The following is a 27,510-nucleotide window of genomic DNA, read 5'->3' on the forward strand; positions in this document are numbered from 1 at the left end:
GTAAGGAACGCCATTGAGATGTTGAAGACGGCGGTGGTCCAAAATGCCCAGTTCTCGCACAGCCTCGATCGGCTGCACTCCACCCCCCAAGCAAGCCGCACCAAGAGCCGGCCAGAGGACCACCCACCATAACCAGCGGACCGCGACCCCTTCCCCAGATTAAACCGCCTGACCATCGGGACCCGCCGGGTCGGGATCACCCGGACATCCAAACCGGCCCAGCACCGCTTGTTGGAGGCGGCAGGCAGGTAGGGGTGCCATGCTTGGCCCCCGCCCTTCACAATTAGCGAATGACGAAGGATTTTAAGGGACCAAGAAAGGTGCCTAACTACACCCCGGACCTTGAGCCGGCGTCATGGTTGAGAGTTATGAAATCGCCATGGACATGCTCGATGTAAGTGAAGCAATCTGCGCCAGGTACTTCACAATGATGCTCGAGGGAACGGTGCGTACTTGGTTGAAAAACCTGCCCCCCAACTCCATCCAAACTTGGGCTGAATTAAAGAGCGTTTCATCAAAAACTTCCGGGGAACTTGCAAGCGCCCAATGAGAATAGTCGATTTACAGCACAGCGTTCAGCGCCCTGATGAGTCGGCTCACCACTGGACGCGGCGGGTCACGGAAATCATTCACTCGTCGGACGACATCACGGCGGCTCAGGCTGTGCTAATCTTGGAGCAAAACTGCCACTATGAGCCCTTGGTACAGAAGTTGGGGCGACTCAAGCGAAAGGTCCAGGATATGGGGGAACTAATGGACACCCTCACTGGGTACGCCGAGGCGGACGATACCAAAGATCCAGGAGAAGATGGCGGCAAGGCCAACTCGCCGAGGTAAGGCGAGTCATCCAAAAATCATACCCGGCTTCAGGGACGCGCCCACCATAATCACGGGGGGAACGGCAAGAGAAGGCAGCAGGAAAGATCCACGGACTTCGTCGCCAACACCAATTCCAACAACGTCAACCGGCGCCAGAAGAAGAGGGGTTACAGTGGAAAGAAGCCGCGCAATTATAATGAGGTACTCAAGGGCACCTGCCCGCACCACGCCATGGCGGACGGATCGGCGACTCACTCCTCGGAGGACTGTTACGTGATGCGGGAATTTCGGGCATAGGCGATCAAAAAGGGCCAAAATGGTGACCCGGACCAATGGCAGGAACAGTTCGGTGCACCTAATCAACGCAAGAACCCGTTCGGCGGCTTCCCCGAACCGGGGGCTCAGGGCAGCTCGCAGCCAAGCAGCGGCCAGTATCTAGTGCATAACCAACACTGGTATAACCCACCCGGGGCTTTTCAGCAGCCATCCCCACAGGGGCTCCACAGGGGCAAGATGATCATGGTGGTTTCCGCAACAACCCCAAACAATTAAGCAACGGGCAATACCACGTCTTCACCACCAATGCCTGCAAGCGTGATAAAAAAGGTGAATCGCCGAGCGTACAGTGTATCTGAGCCGGCACTCCCTAGGTACCTCCACTGGTCCGAGCAGATTATATCGTGGAGTAGGGAAGATCACCCGCCCAGAGTTGATAACCCCGGCGACTTAGCGTTGGTCGTGACTCCTCAAGTCGGGGGATATACCTTATCGAAGGTACTAATGGATGGTGGTAGCAGCATCAACATACTATACTTCGACACTTTCCGAAGGATGAACCTGCTGGAGAAAGACTTAATGCCTTCAACCACGGTATTCCAGGGAATTGTCCCAGGTAAATCAGCATACCCCATAGGCCGGGTTAAACTAACAGTTGCGTTTGGAACAGCATCCAATTACAGGAGTGAGTCGCTTATATTTGAGGTGGTCAAGTTAAAGAGCCCTTATCATGCGTTGTTTGGGCGACCGGCTTACGCCCGTTTCATGGATCGCCCCTGCTATGTTTACCTTAAACTCAAGATGCCTGGTCCTAAGGGACCAATCACGGTCGATGGCGACGGGAGGATAGCAAGAGAGTGTGAGGAAGGGGACGCGGCTTACGCAGAAGTTGCCTGCGCTGCAGAAGAGCTCAAATATCACCAGGCCAATGTTGATCCAGCAGATATGTCACCTCTAAAGAAGCCAACAACAGACGCTGAGCCGCCCCTCGAGTTCAAACCAACGGATGACACTAAGATAGTGGATTTCGTCCCTGGCGACTCAACCAAGCAGTTTACTATCGGGGCGGGTCTGGACCCCAAATAGGAAAGCGTGCTCATCGAATTCATCCGTGAGAATCGGGACATCTTCGCGTGGAAACCTTCTGACATGCCTGGTGTACCGAGAGAATTCGCTGAGCACCATCTTAATGTTGACCCAAAAGCAAAGCCGATTCAGCAATATCTTCGCAGATTCAATGAGGAACGACGCAAGGCAATCGGGGAAGAAGTCGCCCGTCTTTTGGCCACCGGATTCATCGTAGAGGTCTTCCACCCCAAGTGGTTGGCTAACCCGGTCCTGGTGCTCAAGAAGAACGGCACCTTCCGCATGTGCATTGATTACACAGATCTTAACAGAGCCTGTCCAAAGGACCCTTTCGCCCTTCCCCGCATCGATCAAATCATTGATTCAGTGGCGGGCTACGAGCGTTTGTGTTTCCTGGACGCTTATTCCGGATATCACCAAATCAAGATGGTTGTGAAAGATCACGAGAAGACAGCTTTTATAACCCCCTTCGGGGCTTTTTGTTATGTGTCCATGCCGCTTGGGCTCAAAAGCGCTGGGGCGACTTACCAGCGCTGCATCCAAAATTGTCTCCGTGGCCAAATCGGACGCAACGTCCACGCCTACGTTGATGACATTGTGGTTAAAACTCATAGGAAGGAGACGCTCTTGGAATATTTAAGGGAAACTTTTGACAACCTGCGGGTATACCAGATGAAGCTTAATCCCACCAAGTGTGTCTTTGGCATTCCCGCAGGAAAATTGTTGGGTTTCCTGGTGTCTGAGAGCGGCATTGAGGCCAACCCGGACAAAATCGAGGCGATTACTTCGCTTGGGAAACCAGCGAATATCAATCAAGTGCAACGTATGGTGGGTCGTATCGCGACTGTAAGTCGCTTCATAAGTGTATTCCCCTTTATCAATTGCTTAAGAAATCTGACCATTTTGTTTGGACAGACGAGGCCAATGAAGCTTTTGAAGCCTTGAAGCAGCAGCTGGTCAACCCGCCGGTTTTGGCCGCCCCGACTGAAAACGAGCCTATGCTTCTGTACATTGCGGCAAACTCCAAGGCGGTGAGCGTGGCAGTGGCCGTCGAAAGGAAGGAAGAAGGGAAGGAATATCCGGTGCAACGCCCGGTGTATTTCATTAGTGAGGTACTAACTCTCTCCAAGCAACGATACCCGCACTAGTAGTAGCTGGTCTATGGGGTCTTTATGGCGAGTCGAAATCTCAAACACTATTTCCAAGAGCATCCCATCACGGTGGTTAGCTCCGCTCCTCTCGGGGACATCATCCAAAACCGAGAAGCGACAGGGCGAATCGCCAAATGGGCGATCGAACTTGGGCCGCACCATGTGCGATACACCCCTCGCACGGCTATCAAGTCTCAGGCCTTGGTTGACTTCGTCAACGATTGGACCGAATTACAGATATCGGAAAACAGGCCCGACCTCACGTACTGGACTATTTACTTTGACGGGTCTAGGCAATTGGAAGGCTCGAGGGCTGGCGTGGTGTTGATTTCGCCCGAGGGAGACAAATTTTGTTATGTTCTCTGACTCATGTTTCCATGCACCAACAACGCTGCAGAGTATGAAGCCTTGCTTCATGGTTTGTGACTCGCCAAGGAGATGAACCTCACGCGGGTCAGATGTCTCGGCGATTCTGATCTGGTGGCTCAGCAAGTTTCAGGTACTTGGGATTCTCGGGACCCCCTGATGGCGACTTACAAAAGGGTTGTGTCTGATGTGGCGGGTCATTTCCATGGCTATCAAGTTGATCATATCGACCGGCGCCTTAACGAAGCAGCTGACGCCCTTTCGCGTCTCGGCTCACAACGTAAGCCGGTTCCTCCTAATGTCTTTCTGGATATTTTGCATAATCCTTCCGTAAGGCTGCCCTCAGAAGAGGAGTTGGCAATACCAGACCCTGAGTCCTAGTTTGTGGCGGCTCTCCGTGTTACGCCGGATTGGGTTCTTTCGTATTTGGCATATCTTGCACGAGGCGAGATACCATCGGATGAGGTGTTGGCTCGCCAAATTGTCCGTCGGAGCAAATCCATGGTCATCATCAATGGCGAATTGTATAAGCGAAGTACTTCTAGAGTATTCCAACGATGAGTTTCTTCCGAAGAAGGATGCGTGATTCTGAACGACATCCATGTCGGAGATTGTGGGCATCATGTCGGGTCACGCTCCCTGGTCTCAAAGGCGTTCCGTCACGGATTCTGTTGGTTGACGGCTCATGCAGATCCAGAAGAGATAGTTCGTCGATGTGATGGTTGCCAACGTTACGGACGACAGGCTCATGTGCCGGCTCAAGAACTAAGGATGATACCTATTACTTGGCCTTTCGCGGTCTGGGGGCTAGACATGGTTGGCCCCTTTAAGATGTCGTCCAACAAAAAAACTCACCTGCTGGTGGCGGTTGATAAATTTACCAAGTGGGTCGAAGCAGAACCTGTTGGTGCTTGTGATGCGGAGACAGCGGTCAAGTTCTTGAAAAAACTGATCTTCCGGTTCGGATATCCACACGGCATTATTACTGATAATGGTACTAATCTATCACAAGGAGCGATGCAGGAGTTTTTCCACCATGAGAACATCCAGCTTGATGTCTCTGCAGTGGCTCATCCACAATCTAATGGGCAGGCGGAACGAGCGAATCAGGAAGTATTGCGAGGAATCAAACCCCGACTTATGGTTCCCCTGGAACGCACCCCAGGGTGTTGGGTTGAGGAGTTGCCTTCAGTACTGTGGAGCATCCGCACCACCCCAAACCGTTCTACGGGTTTTACTCCTTTTTCCTGGTATACAGAGCAGAAGTTGTTCTTCCCACTGACATTAGGCATGACTCGCCCAGAGTTGCGGCTTATGTGGAACAGGACAACGAATTGGCGCGTCAAGATTCTTTGGACGCTTTGGAGGAAGCACGCGACTTGGTTGCCGCCCGATCGGCTATTTACCAGCAGGACTTGCGGCGTTACCACAGCCGCCGGGTCAAGAGCCGAACCTTTCAGGAGGGCGACTTAGTGCTTCGATTGATCCAAGATCGCACTGCCATGCATAATTTATCACCACCATGGGAAGGACCGTTCGTCGTCAGCAAAAGCCTTCGCAACGGGTCATACTATCTGGTGGATCTTCGGCCTGATCGGCAACCACGGAGGCTGAGTCAACTCGCCCCTGGAACATAGCCCACTTGCGGCCTTATTACACTTGAGCTATTAGCTTTGTTTTTTCTTCTCTTGAAAAATTGTAAGTTTTTCATTTTTATGAAGCAATAAAATTGATGCCCACGAGCTCGGGGGCTTTCCTGCTATTTCATCTTATTGAAAGTATGGATCTTTTATTTTGCTCCTTAACAAGTCGCCCAAGCATGGACGCTATCTATACCAGAGAGCATAAGTCGCCATGATGCACTTATTACAACACTGGGTATCGATAAGCCAAAGAGGATCAAGTCGCTACAAGCGCATGATTCAATCATAGGCGCCTTATATGATTCTGTGGATTAGGCCAGCTTACTTGGGGGCTATTCGTTCCCAAGTCGTTTTGTGGTAATAGCGTATACGCTTCTACAATCCTATGACCGGTCTTTCCCCTAATCATAGGTCACTTGGGGGCTTCCTCTCACTGAGATCAGCCTTACTACCCATTTGGCCTGCGAAAAATTACGGCATTACAAATGGTTATACTAGACTGTGTGTTGGCCGAATCGCCATATGGACCCATGAACTCTTGGCGAGTTACTCAGCTTTATGGACCCTGAACTCGCCTTGGTTAAAACATGTCTGGTACCGGCTACCGCCCCACATGGAAAATAGAGAAACCATTGGTTCACTGAACCTGCTTCATCGAAGCTTGACTCGTGCCTGATCAGCCGGTCTAAATACTTGAGCTTTTTTATACAAAAAGTCTCCCTCGGGTAGCACTTGAGTTTATATAACTCGTCCTATCCTGTCGCGACTTGAATGAGCCGACGAAATTCTTATTTTTCACCTTCCTGGCACTGCCACAAGGATTTTCAAAATTTTCCGACTCACCCTAACATCTTGAGTCGGTTATTATTTATTATCATCCATTACTCACTGAGGTGGTTTGATGTATGTTTTTAAGCCTAACAGGTTGATGATCAAAATCACTATTGCCATGGCGGGTCAAGCATCATAAGACGCCCTGAGGGCGACACAAGGGTTATAAAGAAATCACAGAACAAGGTTGTTTCCTACGAATGACTTATTACATGGCTCTGATGGCCAAATCCATGAAGAACTACTCCGCTGATGTCCCCGGGTCAGCCTGCTTTGAGCTCTGACCGACTTCAATTTGCAAGTCGCCCAATGCCCAATTACACTTGGATAAGGCGGCAAATTCATCTTCATCGTTCAGAAATGATGAGAGATCTGCCTCCAAATCAAAAGGATTCTTGGGTCGACGCGGAGTCAAGCTGGTTGTCACAAAGGTTGGCGAATTTACTTTCTTATTCTTGTCATCATAAGCAGCTTGATACTTTGATAAATCCAAGCTTGCTGCAAGCTGAGTCGCCGCGAAGCGGGATTCCTTGACAACGTGCTGGTAATCCTCTTGAGAAAATTCTGACCCGTCGTCCTTGAGCTGGGGAAAGCCTGCTGCTACTTCTTCGGGTTTTAACTCTGGAGCGTACGCTAAGCACCAACTCAACGTAGTCAGTACCCCTTTTCGGGTAGCTGACCGGGTTAGCTCACCGATCTGAGGCGGAAGGGTAGATAAACAGCCAAGCATCTTTTCGATTGATGTTATGTGTTCCTTGGCACCCATCACTGCCTTCACGGTCAGCACGCTTCCGGTATACAGTTGCTCTGTTAATGTGTAAATCGCCTTCAGCATCAGGACGCAATCATTCTGAAGGTTGGCGGCTCTCGGACCTATATAAGGGATAATGATGGTCAGTAACTTCTTCATACTAAGTTTTTTTACAAAGTGCAAGATCAGGGTTTTGCTTCTTACCAAAGATAGCATGTGCCATGTTGGAGATATGTTGCCTTAAGCCGGTCAGCTCTTGTTGCACGGCTTCCAATTTTGCTTCAGCTTTTTCCGCTCGCTTTACCGCGGTGTCTTGATCAGCTTGAGCCTTCTTGTGGGCGACCTTCAGCTTCTCCATCTCAGATAAGATTATTTGATATTTTTCTTCTGATTTTGCCCGTGCATCTTGCTGGTCGGCTAAACTTTTCTTTAAGTCGCCAAATGCCGACTCAGCTTGGGCAAGAGATTCCTGTTAAAATATATTATCAAGGGGCAAGTCTCAGAATTATTGCAAGCAACATCTCTAACACTTGGGGGCTAATGTATAATTTTTTTAGACAAAATTATATAATGACAAGACCCGGCTCATCTTTCAACTGATGACTCGGCCCTTGGGGGTTACAGTTTGAAAGATTTTTCTAATACCAAGACCCGGCTCATCTTTTAACAGATGACCCAGCCCTTGGGGGTTACAGGTTGAAAGATTTTTCTAATGACAAGACCTGGCTCATCTTTCAACAAGATGACCGGGCCCTTGGGGGTTACAGGTCGAAAGATTTTTCTAATATCAAGACTCGGCTCATCTTTTAACAGATGACCGGCCCTTGGGGGTTACAGGTCGAAGGATTTTTTTCTACTATCAAGACCCGGCTCATCTTTTAACAGATGACCCGGCCCTTGGGGGTTAATGAGGATGGTATGCATTAAGGCGTACCTCATGTCTGTTCTTCATCATAAGGAGTAGACTCTTTTCCATTTCATAACTCGCCTCCAGGCGACTTGCAAAGCCGGAGCAGAGCTCTTTAAATTCAAGATTTTCATATTGAGATAGCTTGGCCTTGGAAATTTCATGTTCAATAGAAGGCTGGGCTGATGTTGATACGTGCTTCGACAAGACTACTGAAGCCGGCTTAGAGAAGCGAGTACCAGTGATGATTACAGCATCTGGATCCTCTGCCGTTTTCAACGGACTCGGTGGATTGGGCGTTTCCATGCCTTCCTTAGGAGAATTTGGGAGATCCGCTTGGTCATCTGATTTATCCTTGGCTGGGTTATCCTGAGTCGGCGCCGATTTTTCAATAGGCTCCGGAGTTGTAGTGGAAGTTGACCCACCAGTGTTCCTCTTCTTCGCTTGTGCCCTAAAAGGGAAGGGGGTGTGCTTAAAAACAGACATCATCATCATCAGGACAATGTAAGTACTATAAGAATTTACCCTGGAACGCGGATCATCGGCGGAAGGGCTGACATCACTGAGTCGCCTGACGAAGGGGAGAATTCTGCAAAAGTAATACCTCAAGATATGAGCAAGTTATAAGTATGATCCAAAAAGAAACGAAAGGGGACGCTGTTAAAAGGATACCTCATTCTACCTTTTCTTGGTAGGAGTTTTCGTTGGTAACCCGGACACCAAGTCTCCAGAATGACTCCGAGTTTTCCGATTGGAAGCATATTGCGTTTTCTTGAAAAGGAAATTAGGATCCAAACAAGCATTTGGGTGAGACATGGGAACCTTCCCACAAATCCGCCTGGCCGGCTTAGGCGGAGGAGAAGATGAGTCGGAGGAAACAGAAATTACCTCTATGGAGTCTTCTTGGATTTCGTTGTCCTCATTCTACACAAGAGATACAGAGGTGTAAACACAAAACTATAGCAATGAATGGAAAGACAAAGAAGATAGAATTTTACCTCCGAAAGTACATCGCCGACTTGGGATTCGTCCGCATCAGACGGTTCAGTAACGACAGCTTTGCCTTTGCCCTTGGATTTCTTCTTTGGGGGCGGCCAAGCTTGCTTCAGGGCCATCTTTTTCGGCCTCTTGGACCAGAATTTTTCACCTTTCTGAAGTGGCATTTTATTATGAGAATCATGATTCAAGTAAGTCGGAAGGCATAAAGTAAAGGCGGGTTAAGTTATTTACCTTAGGTGCCGGGTTGATCTTGCAGAATGGCTTAAGACCTATTTGGCCACACTTGGCCAAGGGCTCGCCGATCAACTTCTTGATGATCGACACAATGTCATTCTCTGTCAGTGTTGTACGGAAGTAGTACTTGGGATGGTCCAAGGTGCCATCAAACTCAGACATTAAGCCGTCTCGGCGACTTAAGGGGAGGATGCGCCATTCAACCCAGCAGCGGATCAAAACAATCCCAGTAAGACCGTTGTTTGTCAGAGGTCGTAACTCGGATAGCACCGGGATAAAATCTGACTCCTCTTCTTCAGTAAGCTTGTCTGGAAGTTTAAAGTTTGTAGGAAGGCGTTCCTTCCTATAGCCAAGGAGCTTGTTTTCACCCTCAGGAGAAGTTTCTTGATAATAAAACCAAGACTCGCCCCAGCCTTTGGGATGGCTCGGCATGGCGAGTGATGGGAATGAGCTGTCCCTGCGGCGTTGAACATTGACGCCTCCAAGTTCCAAGCTAGGGTCATTGGAAAATTCGGTCTGGCGATTCAAATGAAAGAAATACCAGAACAAAGGAACTGAAGGTTCCATCCGCAAGTAGGCTTCGCAGAACACTTGGAACTGACATAAGTTGCTAATCGAGTTAGGTCCTAAGTCTTGGAGGCGGGCGTTCATGAAAGTCATGGCATCTCTGAGGAATTTTGACCCTGGCGGCTTAAACCCCCGTTCGAGGTGCTCAGCAAAGACAACTATTTTCCCTTCCTTCGGGTTAGGAATTTCTTCTCCAAACCCGGATCGCCATCCGATAACTTCTTGCGGGTCGAGATTTCCCGTCTTCACACAGTCGTTGAGAAAAGCTTCATCAACTTTGGTCGGGAGCCAATCGGCTTTGAAAACGGTACCCATGCTACAAAGGGAGAGATTACGGGTAAATTAACTCGCCGAGTGTTTACTGAGTGGTTAAAAGATCAATTAACTCGCCGAACATTCATCAGGTGACTAAGGGAGTCTGTTGACTCGCCAACAAGGGGTCGGGTCAGAATACAAGGGCGATTTAGGAATTTCCTACTGCTTAAGAGAGATTGCTCAGAGCTTTAGAGATGTTCGCTAAAATGGTGAAGTGTGGATCTACAAACAAGTTTTATACAACAGGCAGTAACATATAGATCTACAGAGCAGGCAAAAATGAATAAAAAAGCCTGGAAAAAAAGAACAGCCTATGGCTAGGGTAAGAATAATACACCTGATTTGACAGGAGCCTTTTTGGATCTTCAAACAGGAGCTAATCAACTGAGGATATGGTCGATGCTATCGTACCTATTATTATCGTTGTGATGTAATCAACGTTTATGGGGGCATTCGAGGTGTTCTAAGAAACCGACAAGCGATGAACCTTGAGAGGCAAAGATCTACCTCTAATGGTGGAAGACTGACCTGGTGATGGCGACCGGAGGCGTCCGAGGAAGATCTGCGGCAAGTGCTGCACGCTTAGCTGGTGTGGGGATGCGGCGGACGCGGCGGCCGAAGACGGAGGTCTTCGGGCGGTGACGGAGCTCTTGGTGCAGTCGCGAGGAAGAAGGGGTCGACGAAATGGGTAGGTGGGAAGATTCCCTACCCCTTCCCCCAGCCTATTTATTGGGTCGGGCGCTGGAATCAAGGCGCCTCGCGCGGGAACTGACGACGGGATAAAGATTTGCTATAATGGCGCCCAAAATTTTCGGGATATCTGTGCCGAAGGATCCGTTGGGGATTGCGTCATCATCTCTTCCGAGATTAAAGGGACAATATGATGCCAACAAGGAGTGGTTTGGCGACTTGGGTATCTCCACAACAGATGGCGGTTTAAGCGTATGATGCATAAAAGGAGCAGAATGAGTCGCCCCTAACTAGGTAAGAGTATTGGCGTGAAGAGGTTCAAGTCAATCTGGGGCCTAATGTTGGGGATATTATCTGCGGTGTGACCCGCCCTAGTTGGGCCGGGTCACCAAGTGGGCGACTCATCCTTTGGCGATTTAAGCTTTGGTCCAGTAGGCCCGGGAGCTGGATGGCGGTTAAAGATCCTCGTGGAGAACCAATTATCGGGGAGTGCTCCAGTCTTGGAAAGCACGGCGACTTAGAGATAGAAAGAATCATGACTTGTGTGATGGCAAGGACTCTTGTAAACCCTAAGGGCTCGACCTATATATAAAGGCGAGTCCCAGGGAAGGAGGGGCAGGTTAGAAATCATCGAGTGCTAGGTCAGGCGAGTTACGCCCTCCTTGTAATCGAAACACCATCAATACAACACAAAGCAGGACGTAGGCTTTTACCTCTTCTCGAGGGGCCGAACCTGGGTAAATCTCTGTCTCTCGCTCCCGTTCAACCCCTTTGAGTGGCCACCAAGGTGCGATGGCTCCAACACTAAGTCCTTTCACGAGGACATCTACCGTGACAAAACCATGACAAAGGCGCCGCCACCTCCTGTTCTTCATCTAGAGGGCAGATCTGGAGTGCGTTCTGGGCTCCGGAGAGAGGAGATCGTCGCTATCGTCATCATCAACCTTCCTTCATCGCCAATTCCATGATGCTCTTCACCGTTCGTGAGTAATCTCATCGTAGGCTTCTGGGTGGTGATGGGTTGGGTTGGATGAGATCTATCATGTAATCGAGTTAGTTTTGACGGGGATTGATCACTAGTATCCACTATGTTCTGAGATTCATGTTGCTACTACTTTGCCATGCTTAATGCTTGTCACTAGGGCCCGAGTGCCATGATTTCAGATCTGAACCTATTATGTTCTCATCAATATATGTGTGTTCTTGATCCTATCTTGCAAGTTGTAGTCACCTACTATGTGTTATGACCCGGCAACCCCGGAGTGACAATAGCCGGAACCACTCCCAGAGATGACCATAGTATGAGGAGTTCATGTATTCACCAAGTGTTAATGCGTTGGTCCGGTTCTTTATTAAAAGGAGAACCTTAATATCCCGTAGTTTCCATTAGGACCCCGCTGCCACGGTAGGGATGGACAATAGATGTCATGCAAGTTCTTTTCCCTAAGCACGTATGACTACATACGGAATACATGCCTACACTAGATTGACGAACTGGAGCTAGTTACGTATCTCTCCGTGTTATAACTGTTACATGATGAATAGCATCCGACATAATCATCCATCACCGATCCAATGCCTACGAGTCTTTTCCTACTGGTCCTTGCTACGTTACTTTGCCGCTACTGCTGTCACTGTTGCTACTGTTACTCTGTCGCTACTGTTGTTACTTTGCTGCTACTGGTTACTGTTGCTACTACTGCTATCACCCTACTTTGCTACTGATACTTTGCTGCAGATACTAAATGTTTCAGGTGTGGTTGAATTGACAACTCAACTGCTAATACTTGAGAATATGCTTTCGCTTCCCCTTGGGTCGAACCAATAAATTTGGGTTCAATACTCTACCCTCGAAAACTTTTGCGATCCCCTATACTTGTGGGTTATGACACACCATGATCTCCATCATCGTGCCGCCATCGAGGTTGTCGTGCTATCTATGCTATTACTACTGAAGCTACAACCTAGCAATTTAGTAAACGCATCTGTGGGTTATGACACAAACGTTAGTTTAAAGACAACCCTATGGCTCCTGCTGGTTGCCATAGCATCGACGTGCAAGTCGATATTAACTATTACAACATGATCATCTCATACATCTAATATATCACATCATGTCTTTGGCCATATCACATCACAAGCATACCCTGCAAAAACAAGTTAGACGTCCTCTAATTTGTTGTTGCATGTTTTACGTGGTTGCTATGGGTATCTAGTATGATCGCATCTTACTTACGCAAAACCACAATGGAGATGTGCAAATTTATATTTAACCTCTCTCCAAGGACCGCCTCGCTCAAATCCAATTCAACTAAAGTTGAAGAAACAGGCACCCGCCAGTCATCTTTATGCAACAAGTTGCATGTTAGTCAATGAAACCGGTCTCTCGTAAGCATATGAGTAATGTTGGTCTGGGCCGCTTCAATCCAACAATACTGTCGAATCGAGAAAAGACTAAGGAGGGCAGCAAATCCAACATCAACGCCCAAAAATACTTTTGTGTTCTACTCGAGATTACATCTACGCATGAACCTAGCTCATGCTGCCACTGTTGGGGAACGTTGCATGGGAAACAAAAAATTTCCTACGCACACGAAGACCTATCATGGTGATGTTCATCTACGAGAGGGAGATCGGATTCACATGCCCTTGTAGATCGCTAAGCGGGAAGCGTTAAGAAACGCGGTTGATGTAGTGGTACAGCTTCGTGATTCAAATCACCGTCGTCCCACGATCCGTTCCGATCTAGCGCCGAATGGACGACACCTCCGCGTTCAGCACACGTACAGTTCGATGACGATATCCGCCTTCTTGATCCAGCAAGAGAGACGAGGAAGTAGATGAGTTCCCCGGTAGCGTGACGATGCGCCGGTGATGGTGATGATCTATTCCTGCAGGGCTCCGCCCGAGCTCCGTAGAAAACCGATCTAGAGGAAGAACTACGAAGTAGAGGTTTGAGTTGCACGTGGCAAAAGTTGTGTCTCAAAAACCCTAAAACCTCTAGTATATATAGGAGGAGGGGAGGGGCTAGCCTTCGGGCTCAAGAGAGCCCCAAGGGCGCCGGCCGAGAGAGGAGAAGAGGACTCCAACCCCAATTCGGTTTGGGGAAGGAGGAGTCCTCCTCTTCCTTCCCACCTCCCTCTTTTTTTTCTTTGGTTTTATTTTTCCTAGCCGACATAGCCCACTGGGTCTGGCCTCACCATCCCACTAAGAGCTGGTGCGCCACCCTTGGGCTATTAGGCTCACTCCCGGGTGGGTGGGCCCCTCCTAGTGAAAACCCGGAACCCATTCGTCACTCCCGGTACATTGCGGGTAATGTCCGAAATCTTTCTGGAGACCAAATGAAACCATCCTATATATCAATCTTCGTTTCTGGACCATTCCTGATACCGTCGTGACGTCGGTGATCTCATCCGGGACTTCGAACCACCTTCGTTCACCAATAACTATAACTCAACTATACCGAAACATCACCGAACCTTAAGTGTGCATACCCTGCGGGTTCGAGCACTATGCAGACATGACCTGAGACACTCCGCGACCAATATCCAATAGCGGGACCTGGATGTCCATACTGGATCCTACATATTCTACAAATATCTTATCGGTTGAACCTCTGTGCCAAGGATTCATATAATCCCGTACAACATTCCCTTTGTCCTTCGGTATGTTACTTTCCCGAGATTCGATCGTCGGTATCCTTATACCTATTTCAATCTCGTTACCGACAAGTCTCTTTACTCGTTCCGTAATACAAGATCCCATGACTAACACTTTAGTCACATTGCTTGCAAGGCTTATATGTGATGTTGTATTACCGAGTGGGCCCCGAGATACCTCTCCGTCACACGGAGTGACAAATACCAGTCTTGATCCATGCTAACTCAACGGACACCTTCAGAGATACATGTAGAGCACCTTTATAGTCACCCAGTAATGTTGTGATGTTTGATACACACAAGGTATTCCTCCGGTGTCAGTGAGTTACATGATCTGATGGTCATAGGAATGAATACTTGACAGGCAGAAAACAATAGCAACAAAATGGCACGATCACATGCTACGTTCATAGTTTGGGTCTTGTCCATCACATCATTATCCTAATGATGTGATCGAGTCATCAAGTGACAACACTTGCATATGGTCAGAAAACCTTAACCATCCTTGATCAACTGGCTAGTCAACTAGAGGCTTACTAGGGACATTGTTTTGTCTATATATCCACACATGTATCTATGCTTTCATTCAATACAATTATAGCATGGATGATAAACGATTATCTTGAAACAGGAAATATAATAATAACTATTTTATCATTGCCTCTAGGGCATATTTTCAACAATATGTTGAAACCAACAGTCACCCAATAGGCGCAATACTCCTATAGTCGAGACGAGGTTCATTCTACACCTTACACAAGCTACATCAAGAGTCGTCGCGATTCGCCACTGATGTCCAGTGGTGGTCGTAGGTAATAGCTCAAAATTCCCTAAACCAGAATGTAGTTTCGGATGCACAAGAAATAATGGACGCGACTCGAGCCCTACGAGAAGCGGAAGCAGCAACAACGATGGCGGGTGAAGTACCACCCTCCATGACCCGACCTGACTCTTCAATGGCGGGTCTAAGTAGCAGGATAATTGGAGTTCCATGCTTATCTCCAGCCCTATGCAGCGAGTGTATGCCCAAGGACTTCAGAAGGACCTCACAAGGTTCGCAATTACACGATTGATCTCGAGCCGGCAGCGTGGATCGAAAGTTATGAGCTACCTATGAACATGCTTGATATCAGCGATGTTGTATGCGCTAAGTACCTGACCATGATGTTGAAAGGACGGGCTCGTACATGGTTGAAAAACTTGCCCCCAATTCCATTAATTCTTGGTCATGTGGCTCGCGTGCATATAGTACGGGTCCATGACGCACATATATTCTATGTTCTCGCGCCTGATGACGTAGTTGAGATGCAGCGCGTACATGCGGATGAACTGAAAATTCAGCCTGGTTATGTGGAACATGTCGTAGATGTAGTCAAATCGCAGGATGAACTTCTCCACGGGCCACGTGTCGACGTATCCACTCACACCCGGAACCTGAACCGGGTAAAGTGGGTATCCTGGTTTTTCTGAGATGAGAAGTCTCATCTCTATGGCTAGCACATCATCGTGAAGTCTCCTTAGATCATTGTTCATTATGCTCTCTACCGCTTTCTGAGGTAGGATCGGGTGGCCAACGACATGGAAACGCTCCGCACCTACGTCGGGTATCATGTCTACCTCCCGGGGGATACCTACAAAGACGGGGAGGTTGTACATCCATACAAAGATGGGCCATGTGTTGTGGTTGGTGCTCTCATTTTCAAACGGATTCATGCCATCGGTACATGCACCAAGCACGATGTTCCTTGCATCTTCTCCAAAAAGCTATATTCGACGTTGAATGCTCTCCACTGGTTAGCATCTGCGAGGTGTCTCAGCTTCAGATCATCTCCATCATCGGGCTTTGCTTCCTTAGGATCTATGAAATACCGCTGCAGACGGGGAGTGATTGGAAAGTACCATACAACTTTCTGAGGAGCTTTCTTTCCCGCCTTCTTGTATCGAGAAGCATTGCACACTCGACACCTGGTTTTTTCCGCCTGCTCACCGCGATAAATGATGCAATCGTTGGTGCATGTGTGGTATCTAATGTCCGGGAGATCAAAAGGGCAAACGATTTTCCTTGCCTCGTCGACACTAGTAGGACATAGATCATCGAGGCTTTTATTTGTCCATTTTTTTTGGGCCTTCGTCTTTAGAAGTTCGAGCGTGAAACTCAAGCGGGTAACCTCAGGATCGCAACTGTCATATAATGGAGTCTTCGAGTCTACTTCAAGTTGCGCCAGCTTGGCCTCCTCTCTAGAAGCAACTCTGTCGCTATTCGTACTCTTGCGAAGGAGGTCTCGAACATGAGCGTCCTGCATGACTGAACTTAGTAGAGTCGAAGTCTGCGGCGTGTCCATCGCCTCTTCTCCGCCATGTACGGACTTTGCTTCTTCGCCTTGTCCAGAATCTTCTCCGACGCCATGTCCGGACTCTTCCCCGCCGCCGTGTTTGGACTCATCCACGCCACCGTGTTCGGACTCTTCACCACCGTCGTGTTCGGCGCCATCGTCTTCGTGTCGACTAGTCATCTCTTTGTCTAGACCCATGTCGTTATTCCCTACCATGTGGACGTCCTCATCATCATATTCACTTATCCAAAGAGTATAGCCATCCATGAAACCATTGATCAGCAAGTGGGCCTTCAAACTGCCACCATCAAAAGGGTCGAAAATTACTCCTTCTTTGCATTTTGTACACGGACATCTAATACCAGTCCGTTTATTTGCATACATGTCCATCATCGCCGATTGCAATTATCGCTCCACCTTCCTACCACTCACCTTCATGATTGCAAGGTATAACAAGCAAAAGGGTCATAAACAAAATGCATGCATATAAAAATTTGGCATGACCTTGCCTAAAAATAGGACATATCGAATTTGCTCGAAATTTGCCGAAACGGAAATAAATCGACATTTCGGCAGAACATAAGCAACTCACGGGTCATGTCACTCGCACATATCCCTTCATATCGCAAACACGCATATTCCCATTATTGAAATGCACAACTTTTTACTCACCTATATATATCCCGAGAGTGATTGTAAACGGCTAAATAAATAGCTAGATCTAGTTGTTGTGAGGAGAGATGACTCTAGCTAACTAGGGGAGAGGGAGAGAGATAACCTAGCTAGCTAGATATAGATCTATGGAAGGAGCGAGAACCAAATAAGTGTGGAAGGTAGCTAGAGTGAGAAGGCCATATTTATGGAGGAGAATTAATTAGGATGGAGGGGGCATTAATGGGGAGAGAAGATAGGTAGAGGAAGAGAGAAGAAGGGCAACAATGGTGGAGAAGTAACTTAGAGAGAGGAGAGGAGAAAGGAGGGGAGAGGGCAAAGGGGGAGAGGGTGTGTGTGTGGGTGAAAAGACGCCCACAACCACGTGTAGGAGTAGCGCTTTTTGTCAAGCCAACACTACTGCTAAGTGAGTGCAATAGCAGTAGCGCTGGTTCGAGAGGAGCGCTTCTGCTATGGCACTTAGCAGTAGCGCTTTTCACAAGCGCACGCTGCTACCACAGCTACTATCGGTGGCCTGGTTGGGCCCCTTTTAGCAGTGGCGCTGCAAATAGTTCCAACGCTACTGCTAAGGCCATTGGCAGTAGCGCTTAATATTTCCAGCGCTACTGCTGCGTAGCAGCAGTGCTGGCTATTTTCCAGCGCTACTACTAGGCTCCTGCCTATAAGGTTTTTCCCATATCCTATCTGCGGATTGGAATCGGAAGATAACTTTCATCCCTTGTGCCGATGCCCTAGAGCTCGTGAGCTGTGGTGCCACATGGCAAAGGTGTGGAAGCTTCCGACTATTGATCAAGTAAAAACGTAGGGAAAGAGTGGTTATTTCATGTACTACAACCCCTACATGAAACGGAAAGGTGCATGCTGCTCATGATGATGTGGCGTTGTTGGTTCATCCGTAATGAGATTGTACGCCACAAGAAGCCCCCACCACTTGAAGTTTTCACGACGTTCCTTATCAGCTATCTTGGGTCCCTAATTGTTATAAAGTTGAACTCAATGTTGATAAAGAGAAAGGGAAGACAGTCATATCATATGACAGTATGATCCACAAAACTCCAGCTCAAGTTGCACCTGCGGCTACCCTGCCATGGTCTCCACCGCCAGGTGGGTGGGTTAATCTCAACTCAGACGGGTCTCATTTAGTCGGTGTTGAGGGTGCAAGTATGGTGCTTCGAGATGATCAGGGATGCATTATGTTCTCCGCTTGGAGGGTGTTGTACTCGTGCCGTGAAGGGTTAGAGGCAGAGTTGTGTGCTTGCATGGAAGGATTATCGCTTGCGGTTCAACGTAGCGAGCTTCCCGTTGAGATGGATTCACTAGTTGCAGTCAAGATGATCCAAAGGCGAGATCCGGATAGGTCTATCTATGCTTCTTTAGCTAAAGGGATCAAATATCTCTTATCTCTTCGTGAAAAATGTATTAGTCATTTAAGTCGTGATCAAAATAAGGTTAGCGATAGTCTAGCGAATTTTCTCGTGTATAGGAAAGAACAATGACTTGGTTCGACCCTAGTCCCTCTTATGCGGTTGAGCCAGCTACCGTTGATTGTGACTCCTTGATGCTTGAGTAATACAAATATTTCACTCGCAAAAAAAAGCATATGCCGTAGTTGACTCGTATTGAACGAGCATTGTTAAAAGGACTCAAATAACTCTAAAAATACTAGCACATCAGTGCCCAGCTCTAAAACTTAAACCTTTGTGGATTGGTTCGACCATAAAAAACTTAAGATCAATTCGCAAATCCTAACCAGCTGATCTCTTTCGGAAATGGAAACACGGAGCCTTCGAGGGGTCACCAAGCATGGCTAGCCGGATCTTTTTTGGCACGAATAAATGGTCCAAGTAATTTTGTGCGTGAACGTGATTACACGTGACAGCTCACACTTGAGGTCTGAGGTTTATTTCGCTTCAATTTTCCTCGTAAGCGCACACCTGTACAGCTGGCTACCGAATACCGGGCCCCGCTTTCCTCTTTCTGCATGGGCTGCGGGAGCCGTTCCAGCGAACGTGAAGGAGGCGCCCGACGGTTCTTCGATTCCTCCCCACGCAGACGCAGCGCTGCTCTTCCTCTCCGCCAACTCCCCAGACGACACCAAACCAAATCCCCAGTCTTAAATCAGTTGCACCCCATCCCATCGTCGGCGCCCCCAGGACCCCGGAGCCGGCGACTGGACACGGCAACTCCCAGCCGCCACCTTCCGCCGAATCTTCTCTCGTCGCGGGGGCAGGCGGCGGCGGCGGCGGCGGCTCCGCACGGGCTCGGATCGGCTTCACCTTTTGTCGGTAAGGAACCCTAGCTCCCTCTGGCTACTCATATAGTTAGATTGCCTGCGTGCTTACTTCCCGAGAGCGCAAATCGATCTCGATCGGTGTCAGTTAGGCTGAAAACTTTTGGGGTTCAACTGAACTCGCGCCGCCACACACTGAATCCACCCCTCCTGTCCAAGAACAAAAAAGCACCCGTGAATGGCGTGAAACACACGTGGCTTCCGAGTAGAAACGAATCATGTTCTCACGATTTGTGTGTGCTGCACTCCTGTTCAAAATCTGGAACCCCGTTTTGAGAATTTCTGGTGGTACAACTAAGGTTCAGCAAATTAGTGGAGTACCTTTACTTTTCTTGTCCTTGTTCCTTTGAGTGATTAGGATGGTTTGCCGCCCCTATACCACATTGTGTATGTCTTTCAGTCTTAACTTCTTTTTACAATGTTCGACGGAAGACATTTGGGGTGAATGGTGGTCTGCCTCCTCTGGATTGCTTACATCGTTGTACAAACAGTCATTTCATTTATCTTTATGTGTAGGAGTTTTTTTATGTCTGGAAGTTTCTATTTGCATGTACGAGTTTCTCTTCTAGGCTATATACGTGACCTTGAGCTGCCATTTATCCCAATACTTTTCTGAAATAGCGAAAAAGTAAAACTACTTACTCTGAGGATGACAGGTTCTCTATCAGTAGCATGTTGCATATTGTTCTTGTATTGCCATTGTAGTGTTGCGATTTTTGTGACAGTCTAGTTTCTGATTATTTCACTTATAATTTTAAGACTTTTTAGGCGAATATCATTTTAATTCTCATAATATATCATCGTGTTCTTCTATATTCCTATAGGGAACTGTTCCTGAAAAGCCCAATTAAAAGCAACCCAAGGTCCTGGTGTTCCATTGAATATGTTGAATTTGAACATTTATAAATGGTGTACTAAATGTAAACCTATTTCTTATGTAGGATAGGACTTGAATTTTGTAGTTGATTGCCAATAGATTGCCAAACATGGTGATGTCTCTAGACAATTTAAGGGGCTTCGCCTTAGCCACGTCATCGAGTGCTTTTATTGGATCTAGCTTTGTAATCAAGAAGATTGGCCTGAAGAAAGCTGGGGACGTTGGGGTAAGAGCAGGTTGTGCCTCTCTCCTATATCTATTTCAATGTTTTTTTCATCGCATACAAGGTTAAAGATAAAGTTTTAATATTTCTACTGCTTGAATCCATTAATAATTAATCTACGCTTTTTACGCTCATGATTTATAGGTTCTGGAGGCTACTCATACTTGTATGAACCGTTATGGTGGATAGGAATGGTAACTAGTAAGTATCACTTACATTGAGTTGTTTCTTTATGTGGTGGCGTTACAGCAAAGGCACTCAGTAGAGATACTAACCCAATTTTCTTTTCTTTGTGGGGCAACACCCCACAAAAAAACCGACTTTTGTTGCCACACAAATATCTTCGAATAGATGTATATTTTGGTAGTTTTTATGTCAGGCATTAGATGTCAGGTGAGGATAGTGTCCGTGCTTGTACCATTGATGAGAAGAACGATGGATCACCTCCTTACAATACTAGAACACAGGAGTCTAGTTTTACTATAGTTTTATTTGGAAGGCTTGAAGTAATGTTTATCGCCCTCCATTATTTCTTGCAGTGATTCTGGGTGAGGTGGCCAATTTTGCAGCATATGCATTTGCTCCAGCAATACTTGTTACTCCTCTGGGAGCATTGAGCATCATATTTAGGTTTTCCACATGCCATCCTTCCTAAGCCATAATTCTGGTGAACTGATAGTAGAATGTTTCCTTAATTCTCTTTTGTTCATGCAGCGCAGTGCTAGCACACTTCATTTTGAATGAGAGGTTGCATATGTTTGGCGTGGTTGGTTGTGCATTGTGTGTTGTTGGTTCAGTTGATATAGTGTTGCATGCCCCAATGGAAAGAAAGATTGATTCAGTTAGCGAAATATGGCAACTCGCAACTGAACCAGGTATCCCTTTTCAAGTCCTTAAATAGTTCTAGCTGCCGTTTCTCATAGTTTTTCCTTTGAACGAATGTTCACTGTGACCATGTGTCCTTAATAATATAGTCTCCTTTATAACCAATTTACCATCAGTGGTTGTTTGAAACACATTGTTCGGTAAACAACGGATGCAGTAATATTTTCTAATTCTCACCAGAGTTTTCCAGTTAGTTTCATATTTTTCCCAAGTAGGGCTCAGGAATATCTTGGCAACATAATTCAACAAAAAAATATATCCTTCTGTTAGCCGCTCCTTTTGTGCTTGTTCCCTTATAGTGTTTGCTATTGTTCATTCTTTTAATGAATGACAGTGCTGCAGTGCTACTGATTTGGCTTTAAAAAAAGAAAATGCTACATACAGGAATCAATTTCAAAGTTAACAGTTCAATTTCTTTGCTTGTTTTTGTGGACAAGACATGTTGTGTCATTCTACTGGAGTTAATACCATCTATGTTTATATGCACTATATCTGTGGGAATACTTACATAAAAAGTATATGGTGTTACGCCACCAAGAAAGTATCTGAGGAAAGTTGTTTCCCTTTGTGCAACATTCTTTATGTTTGTGGTTATGTTTTCTATCCCACTTTTTCAGTATAATATTTATGTTATCAAATCCATTTTTGACATGCAACTATAATCTGTGCTGGCAGGTTTCATAGTCTATTCTTGCTTGGCTGTAGCTCTTGCACTTGTTTTAATGTTCTGGGTTGTTCACCATACTGAGCAAAGGAAAATGCTCGCATATGTTGCAATATGTTCACTATTCGGGTCCCTTACGGTAGGTTTGCAATACATCATACCAGGATATGAGTTGTTCAAATTGATTTATAATGCCCTGATGAAGTACTATATTTGGAACAGGTTATCAGTGTTAAGGCAGTGGCCATTGCCTTAAAGCTCTCATTTAATGGAGTGAACCAATTTGTCTACATCCAAACATGGTTCTTTATATCTGTTGTGATTATATGCTGTTTAGTGCAGCTGAATTATTTAAACAAGGTAAGCTTTCCCGTCATATTCGATCAACTGAAGTATACTGCCATACATATGAATTGCATTACTTCGGGGCCTAACATACAGTTTTCTGCAAAAAATAAAATAAAATTGATAAGGAATTGCCAATACTCTTGTCACTAGAACAACTATAGACAAACTGAAGGATGCAAGCGGGCATTCCGTGAACCCACATACAAGTATATCAAAAGTCAGTCCTATGTTAATCTAAAATATAAGTTGCACTGGGTTGACTTTTATTATACTTGTATACTGGTTTATGTAGGCTCCTGCTTGCATCCCAAACTACATAAATGTGCAATGGTTGTAATTCCCATGGTAATAGGTCTGTTAAAACAAGATGCTTGCCGATTGCCATTCATCCAGTATATTTTTTTATGGTTAGCAATCTTTTTAAGCATATCTACAATCTAAGACACTGATTTTGGAGTTCTCCTGTTGGTAAAATGGTAATTACTTGGGAAGTATTCCCTCTGTAAATTTTTATAAGACGTTTTAGATCACCAAAGTATTGATCTGAAACGTCTTTTTTTTGTACTGATGGGTGTAGAAGCACTGTTTTTCTTAGGGAATTACAAGTAGTGTACTGAACCTTGCACTTTGCGGCAACAGTTTTGTGACAAATCCCATCTCTGAATGGTGTGCACAATATACTGCTCTGACCTCATCTGTAATATGTCATTGCAGATGTCTAAGAATTCTGAAGTTTGTGTTGCATAAAATAAATAATTATAGAACATACTAATTTGAGTTGAAGCTGTTTGAGCACACATTTGTGAGCTAGAAGTTCTCATAGCTTCTTTAGCACTTGTGGTGAAAGGCTAGTGCTTCTGTAAGAATCTCTCACAAGTTCCTACTAGGTTTAGTTTTACATTTTCTGATATATGTCAGTAATTTAAATCTTTTGGGCACGGCATTACAATATATTTGCAACAACTTTTCCCTTGTGTTATTTTCAGGCCTTGGATTCATTCAATACAGCTGTGGTCGCACCTGTATATTATGTGATGTTCACCATTCTTACTATTCTTGCGAACATGATCATGTACAAGGTGATGCACATATCGTTTCCTTTTGTAGTTTCATGAATGCAATAGTTTTGAATGCAAAGTTAGCCATTTTCCCATTTCATAAAGACAAGATATGGAAGTTTCACATGAATTCCTATTTGAAAATGTGTCCACTACGATACTACATAAGCATTCTGAAACGCAGCAGTATGAACTAGTGATATTGAGTTGAAATCCCATTTCTAAATCCTCTATCATATTAAGGACTTGAGTAAATTGTTACGTAATATTGATTTATGAATGCGACAGAGATAACATTTGATGGTTGCTACTTTAATACTGCAGGACTGGGACTCTCAGAATGCAACACAGATAGCAAGTGAGGTGTGTGGGTTTGTGACGATTGTTGCGGGGACATTTCTTCTGCACAAGACCAGAGATATGGGAAACACACAACCTGACTCAGATTCTCTGAGAGCGGACTGTGAACTCCAGGAGCATAGCTAGTCACTCTTGTTGAATATCTAACATATCAAAACACATACTCTTGTTGAACATCTAACATAGAGTCCCTAACATATACCGGAACTTTTGGAATCTCAGTCCACATGCATCAATTGCAGCTTCACTTAAAGGAATATTTGCTCTAGTGGTACTGGTTTAGCACATTGACAATTAAGGATCTACTCCCTCCGTTTTGTAATATAAGAGTGTTTTTAACATTAGTGTAGTGTTAAAAACACTCTTATATTATGGGACGGAGGGAGTACATATATGTGATTTTCTAAGCTTTATAGGAATATCCGCTGTAATGTTAATTATGCCAAGAGTTGACGTTTCTTCAATTTAGGGAAACACTTATATTCTGTTTTAGTTGTAAATATAATTGATGATATTCGACCGTAATATGTTGCTAAATTCAGGATGTTAACATCGGGTAGATATTCTGATGCAAAACATACTTATGAAACTACAGAGGTAGGAGCTAAGTGGAGTTTTTGCTTGTTTGGATGCAACCATCAACCATACGCATCATGCATCATTTATAGTACACTAGCAAAACGGCTCGTGTGTTGCAACGGGACAATAAAATCGTGATCTTCGAATCAAGTTTCGCACCCCATGTATTTACATGTATTCGAATATTTGTGCATGCGGACGCAAGTTCTAGAATGCTCACAATGGATCATGTTGACTTCATCCTTGGTGTGTGTATGAGAAGGAAAAGAAAAGGTAAACACTTAGTATCCATAGTCTGGAACAATTCCAATCGTCAGACCCATCTACTCCCGTCGATCCAGAAGAATCCCGACGCTCTAGATTCATCTGCGATTTAGAAACTAAAACCGTATCCCCTAAATCCCGCGTGTAATCCACTCCAATTAACGCCCCACAATCGCCCATGCCTGCCCCCTCCCCTGTTTTCCCACCTCGCCATTGCCGACTCCAGCGCCATCTCGTCCACCGCCACCAACCAAGCCGCTGATCCCGTTGCCCCCACCGGCCACGAACGCCACCCTCACCGTCCACCGGACCGTCCGTCGGAGCGTCCTCGCAGGCACAACCTCGCGCCCGTGTTCTGCCCCCTCCTCTGTTTGCCACCCCACCTTCGTCGCATGCAGCGGCATCTCCTCCACCGCCACCAGCCACCGTCGTTGCCCCTACAGCCCACCGACCCCGCTGCCCCCACCGGCCATCAACGCGACCCTCACAGTCCACCGAAGCATACTGTCACATCCAGCCCACCCCCCGTGCTCGACCCGCCATGCACCACCAGCTCGCCCCACATCGGATCTAACACCCCGCCGGTGGCGAGTGGATCAGTCATCCCATCCGCAACATCGCCAAGGCGTACATCCCGTCTATTTGAATCTGTCGCATTACATCGGCCGCCACTTGCTGGAGCTCCCCATCCCAGTTCGTAGGTAAACTATATTGTTGTGTGTTGTCCCAGATTTGGGATTTTTTTCTCATATTTTCCAATGAAATTTGATGTCTAATTCATCCAGTAGACTAAATGTTTCATATGTTCATTCGTGTACTAGCATTTGTTTTTGAATATTTTCATATGTGGCACCCGTGCTTCCTATCTATGCAAATGTTCTCAAATACATCCCAATAAGCTTCCTGTGTCACATGTACACGAACACTTGGCGGCAAATTTGTTATCTATTCCCTTTTTAAAAATTCCTTGCTTCCATTATAGAGAAAAATTGAACCATGTTGCATCTTAAAATGCATCAAACATAGATGCTTCTGCAGTGGCCACTTTCTGATTCGATCATATTAAAAACTGCTTCCAAAACAATGCCACCAGGGAAAGCATCCACTCAATGGAAGCAACTTACTAATGCCTCTGTCATGCGCCGTATTCATCGTGTGACCATTTTTTGTGCTCCTGACCATAAATAATGCATTTAGTTTTTTGTACTGCATTTTGCTGCCGTGCCTAATACAACATACAAATATTGCTAACCCATCACATCACTCTTTTTCTCAGGTGACAATCAACAATGACTAAAAAAGATAAAGAGTCGCTCATGCTCCAGAGTCAATATGCAGCTGGCCGGTTACATGATATCGTGTTAGGTCTCGCCCCAGCAAGGAAAAACCTCATTCGTACCAAAAAATGGGGCAATCTCCTGGATGTTAGCAAATTCTCAGCCCCCGAGGGACTCCTAGAATGGATCATTGACAGGATTGACCCGAAGCTTGGTGAATTTCGGAACCCACGAAACAATACCAACATTCTATTCACTCTAGAAATGGTTGAAAAGGTCCTCGGACTTCCTCATGGGACTAGGCCTGTTGTTGTCATAAGCAAGCATGAAGAATCCCCTCACCGAGAATTCTACAAGACAGATTATGATCATGGTAGACGGGCGCCCATTCACTATGCTGCAACTATTCTAGAAAAAGAAGCTGATCTAGATGACGAGACCTTTTTTAGGACCTTCTTCCTAGTAGCATTGGCTACTCATTTGACACCAGGAACTGGAAACATGGTGCCTTTGGAGTATTTAGGCAGCCTTGAAGTTGCATCCGAGGTTTGCGAGTACGCATGGGGAGATTAAATTCTGAAAGATGTCATGACTGAGATCGATACATTCCAAAAGAAGAAGAAGAAAGCACTATTAGATGAAGCTTTCAAAAAAATTTGGGTTGGCAGCTGCCTACCCTTGGTTGCGGTATACACATAGCCTACTTACTTTTTATACCTTATCTTTTATGTAGTTATTATTTATTTTATTCACATTTTTTGATCCTACCTTTTTATTTTCAGATTATATACATGGACCATCTGGACTTTCCTGAATCATCTATTTCGACGCATCACATAAATTACTCACTCCCTAGAGCATCCCACGTAACAGATGAGGACTTCAAATTTGTCATGCTACATGATAAAAGCAGATTGACCCTCAACGCACATATTTATGGTGCGCGACCGGTAAGGCCATACAAAATTTCTTGCCTTCTATTCCAATGCGATACTAATTCATTAAGATAGATGCCAATCTTTTCCAATATGACGCTCCCCGTTTGTGCATGTACATCTCCATATAAGAATTTGTAATCTTCAAGTGTGCTAAAATGCTGCATTTTTTTGTAGTTCCGTGCACCCGAAAGCACACCATATGCCATCCAACGGTCAAACTATGATGACCAACCTGCTACACAACCATATATACAACAAACAGAAAACAATTGTACCAACCATCCACCACAGGTACCCACTGTTATTGTGCTTATTTGTAACATAGCTTTTTTGTACAACTTTTACTCATCTGGTATTCTAAATTTTTATATAGACTGAAGAAAATCAGGACATGCATCACGAGGCCCCTAAATTTCCTATCAAGCATCCGGAGGTACAACGATATCAA

The 27,510-nt window shown here is 46.0% G+C and overlaps 1 protein-coding gene across 3 annotated transcripts; it reads left to right on the forward strand.

Annotated features, from left to right (window-relative positions):
• The first annotated feature begins 19,308 nt into the window (after positions 1 to 19,308).
• LOC123426483 (probable magnesium transporter NIPA1) lies at positions 19,309 to 24,272 on the forward strand. 3 transcript variants are annotated; one of them, XM_045110323.1, is made up of 9 exons: positions 19,309 to 19,584; positions 20,531 to 20,702; positions 20,834 to 20,890; positions 21,229 to 21,319; positions 21,404 to 21,564; positions 22,250 to 22,377; positions 22,461 to 22,598; positions 23,573 to 23,665; positions 23,969 to 24,272. In XM_045110323.1, exons 2-9 carry the CDS (start codon positions 20,576 to 20,578, stop codon positions 24,128 to 24,130), a joined length of 957 nt encoding a protein of 318 aa, XP_044966258.1. In that variant the 5' UTR covers positions 19,309 to 19,584; positions 20,531 to 20,575; the 3' UTR covers positions 24,131 to 24,272. The 3 variants fall into 3 exon arrangements, with proteins under 3 accessions (XP_044966258.1, XP_044966259.1, XP_044966260.1); XM_045110324.1 differs by having other exon boundaries at positions 20,536 to 20,702; XM_045110325.1 differs by lacking the exon at positions 19,309 to 19,584 and having other exon boundaries at positions 20,621 to 20,692.
• The last annotated feature ends 3,238 nt before the right edge of the window (positions 24,273 to 27,510 follow it).

This window comes from Hordeum vulgare, chromosome 2H (assembly GCF_904849725.1).
Source record: "Hordeum vulgare subsp. vulgare chromosome 2H, MorexV3_pseudomolecules_assembly, whole genome shotgun sequence".
Lineage (NCBI taxonomy): Eukaryota > Viridiplantae > Streptophyta > Magnoliopsida > Poales > Poaceae > Hordeum > Hordeum vulgare.

Coding starts and splice junctions, on each gene's coding strand:
- LOC123426483 (XM_045110323.1), top strand. CDS start 20,576: ATGGTGATGTCTCTAGACAATTTAAGGGGCTTCGCCTTAGCCACGTCA. Junction 22,378..22,460: donor CACTATTCGGGTCCCTTACG/GTAGGTTTGCAA, acceptor TATTTGGAACAG/GTTATCAGTGTTAAGGCAGT. Junction 22,599..23,572: donor AGCTGAATTATTTAAACAAG/GTAAGCTTTCCC, acceptor TGTTATTTTCAG/GCCTTGGATTCATTCAATAC.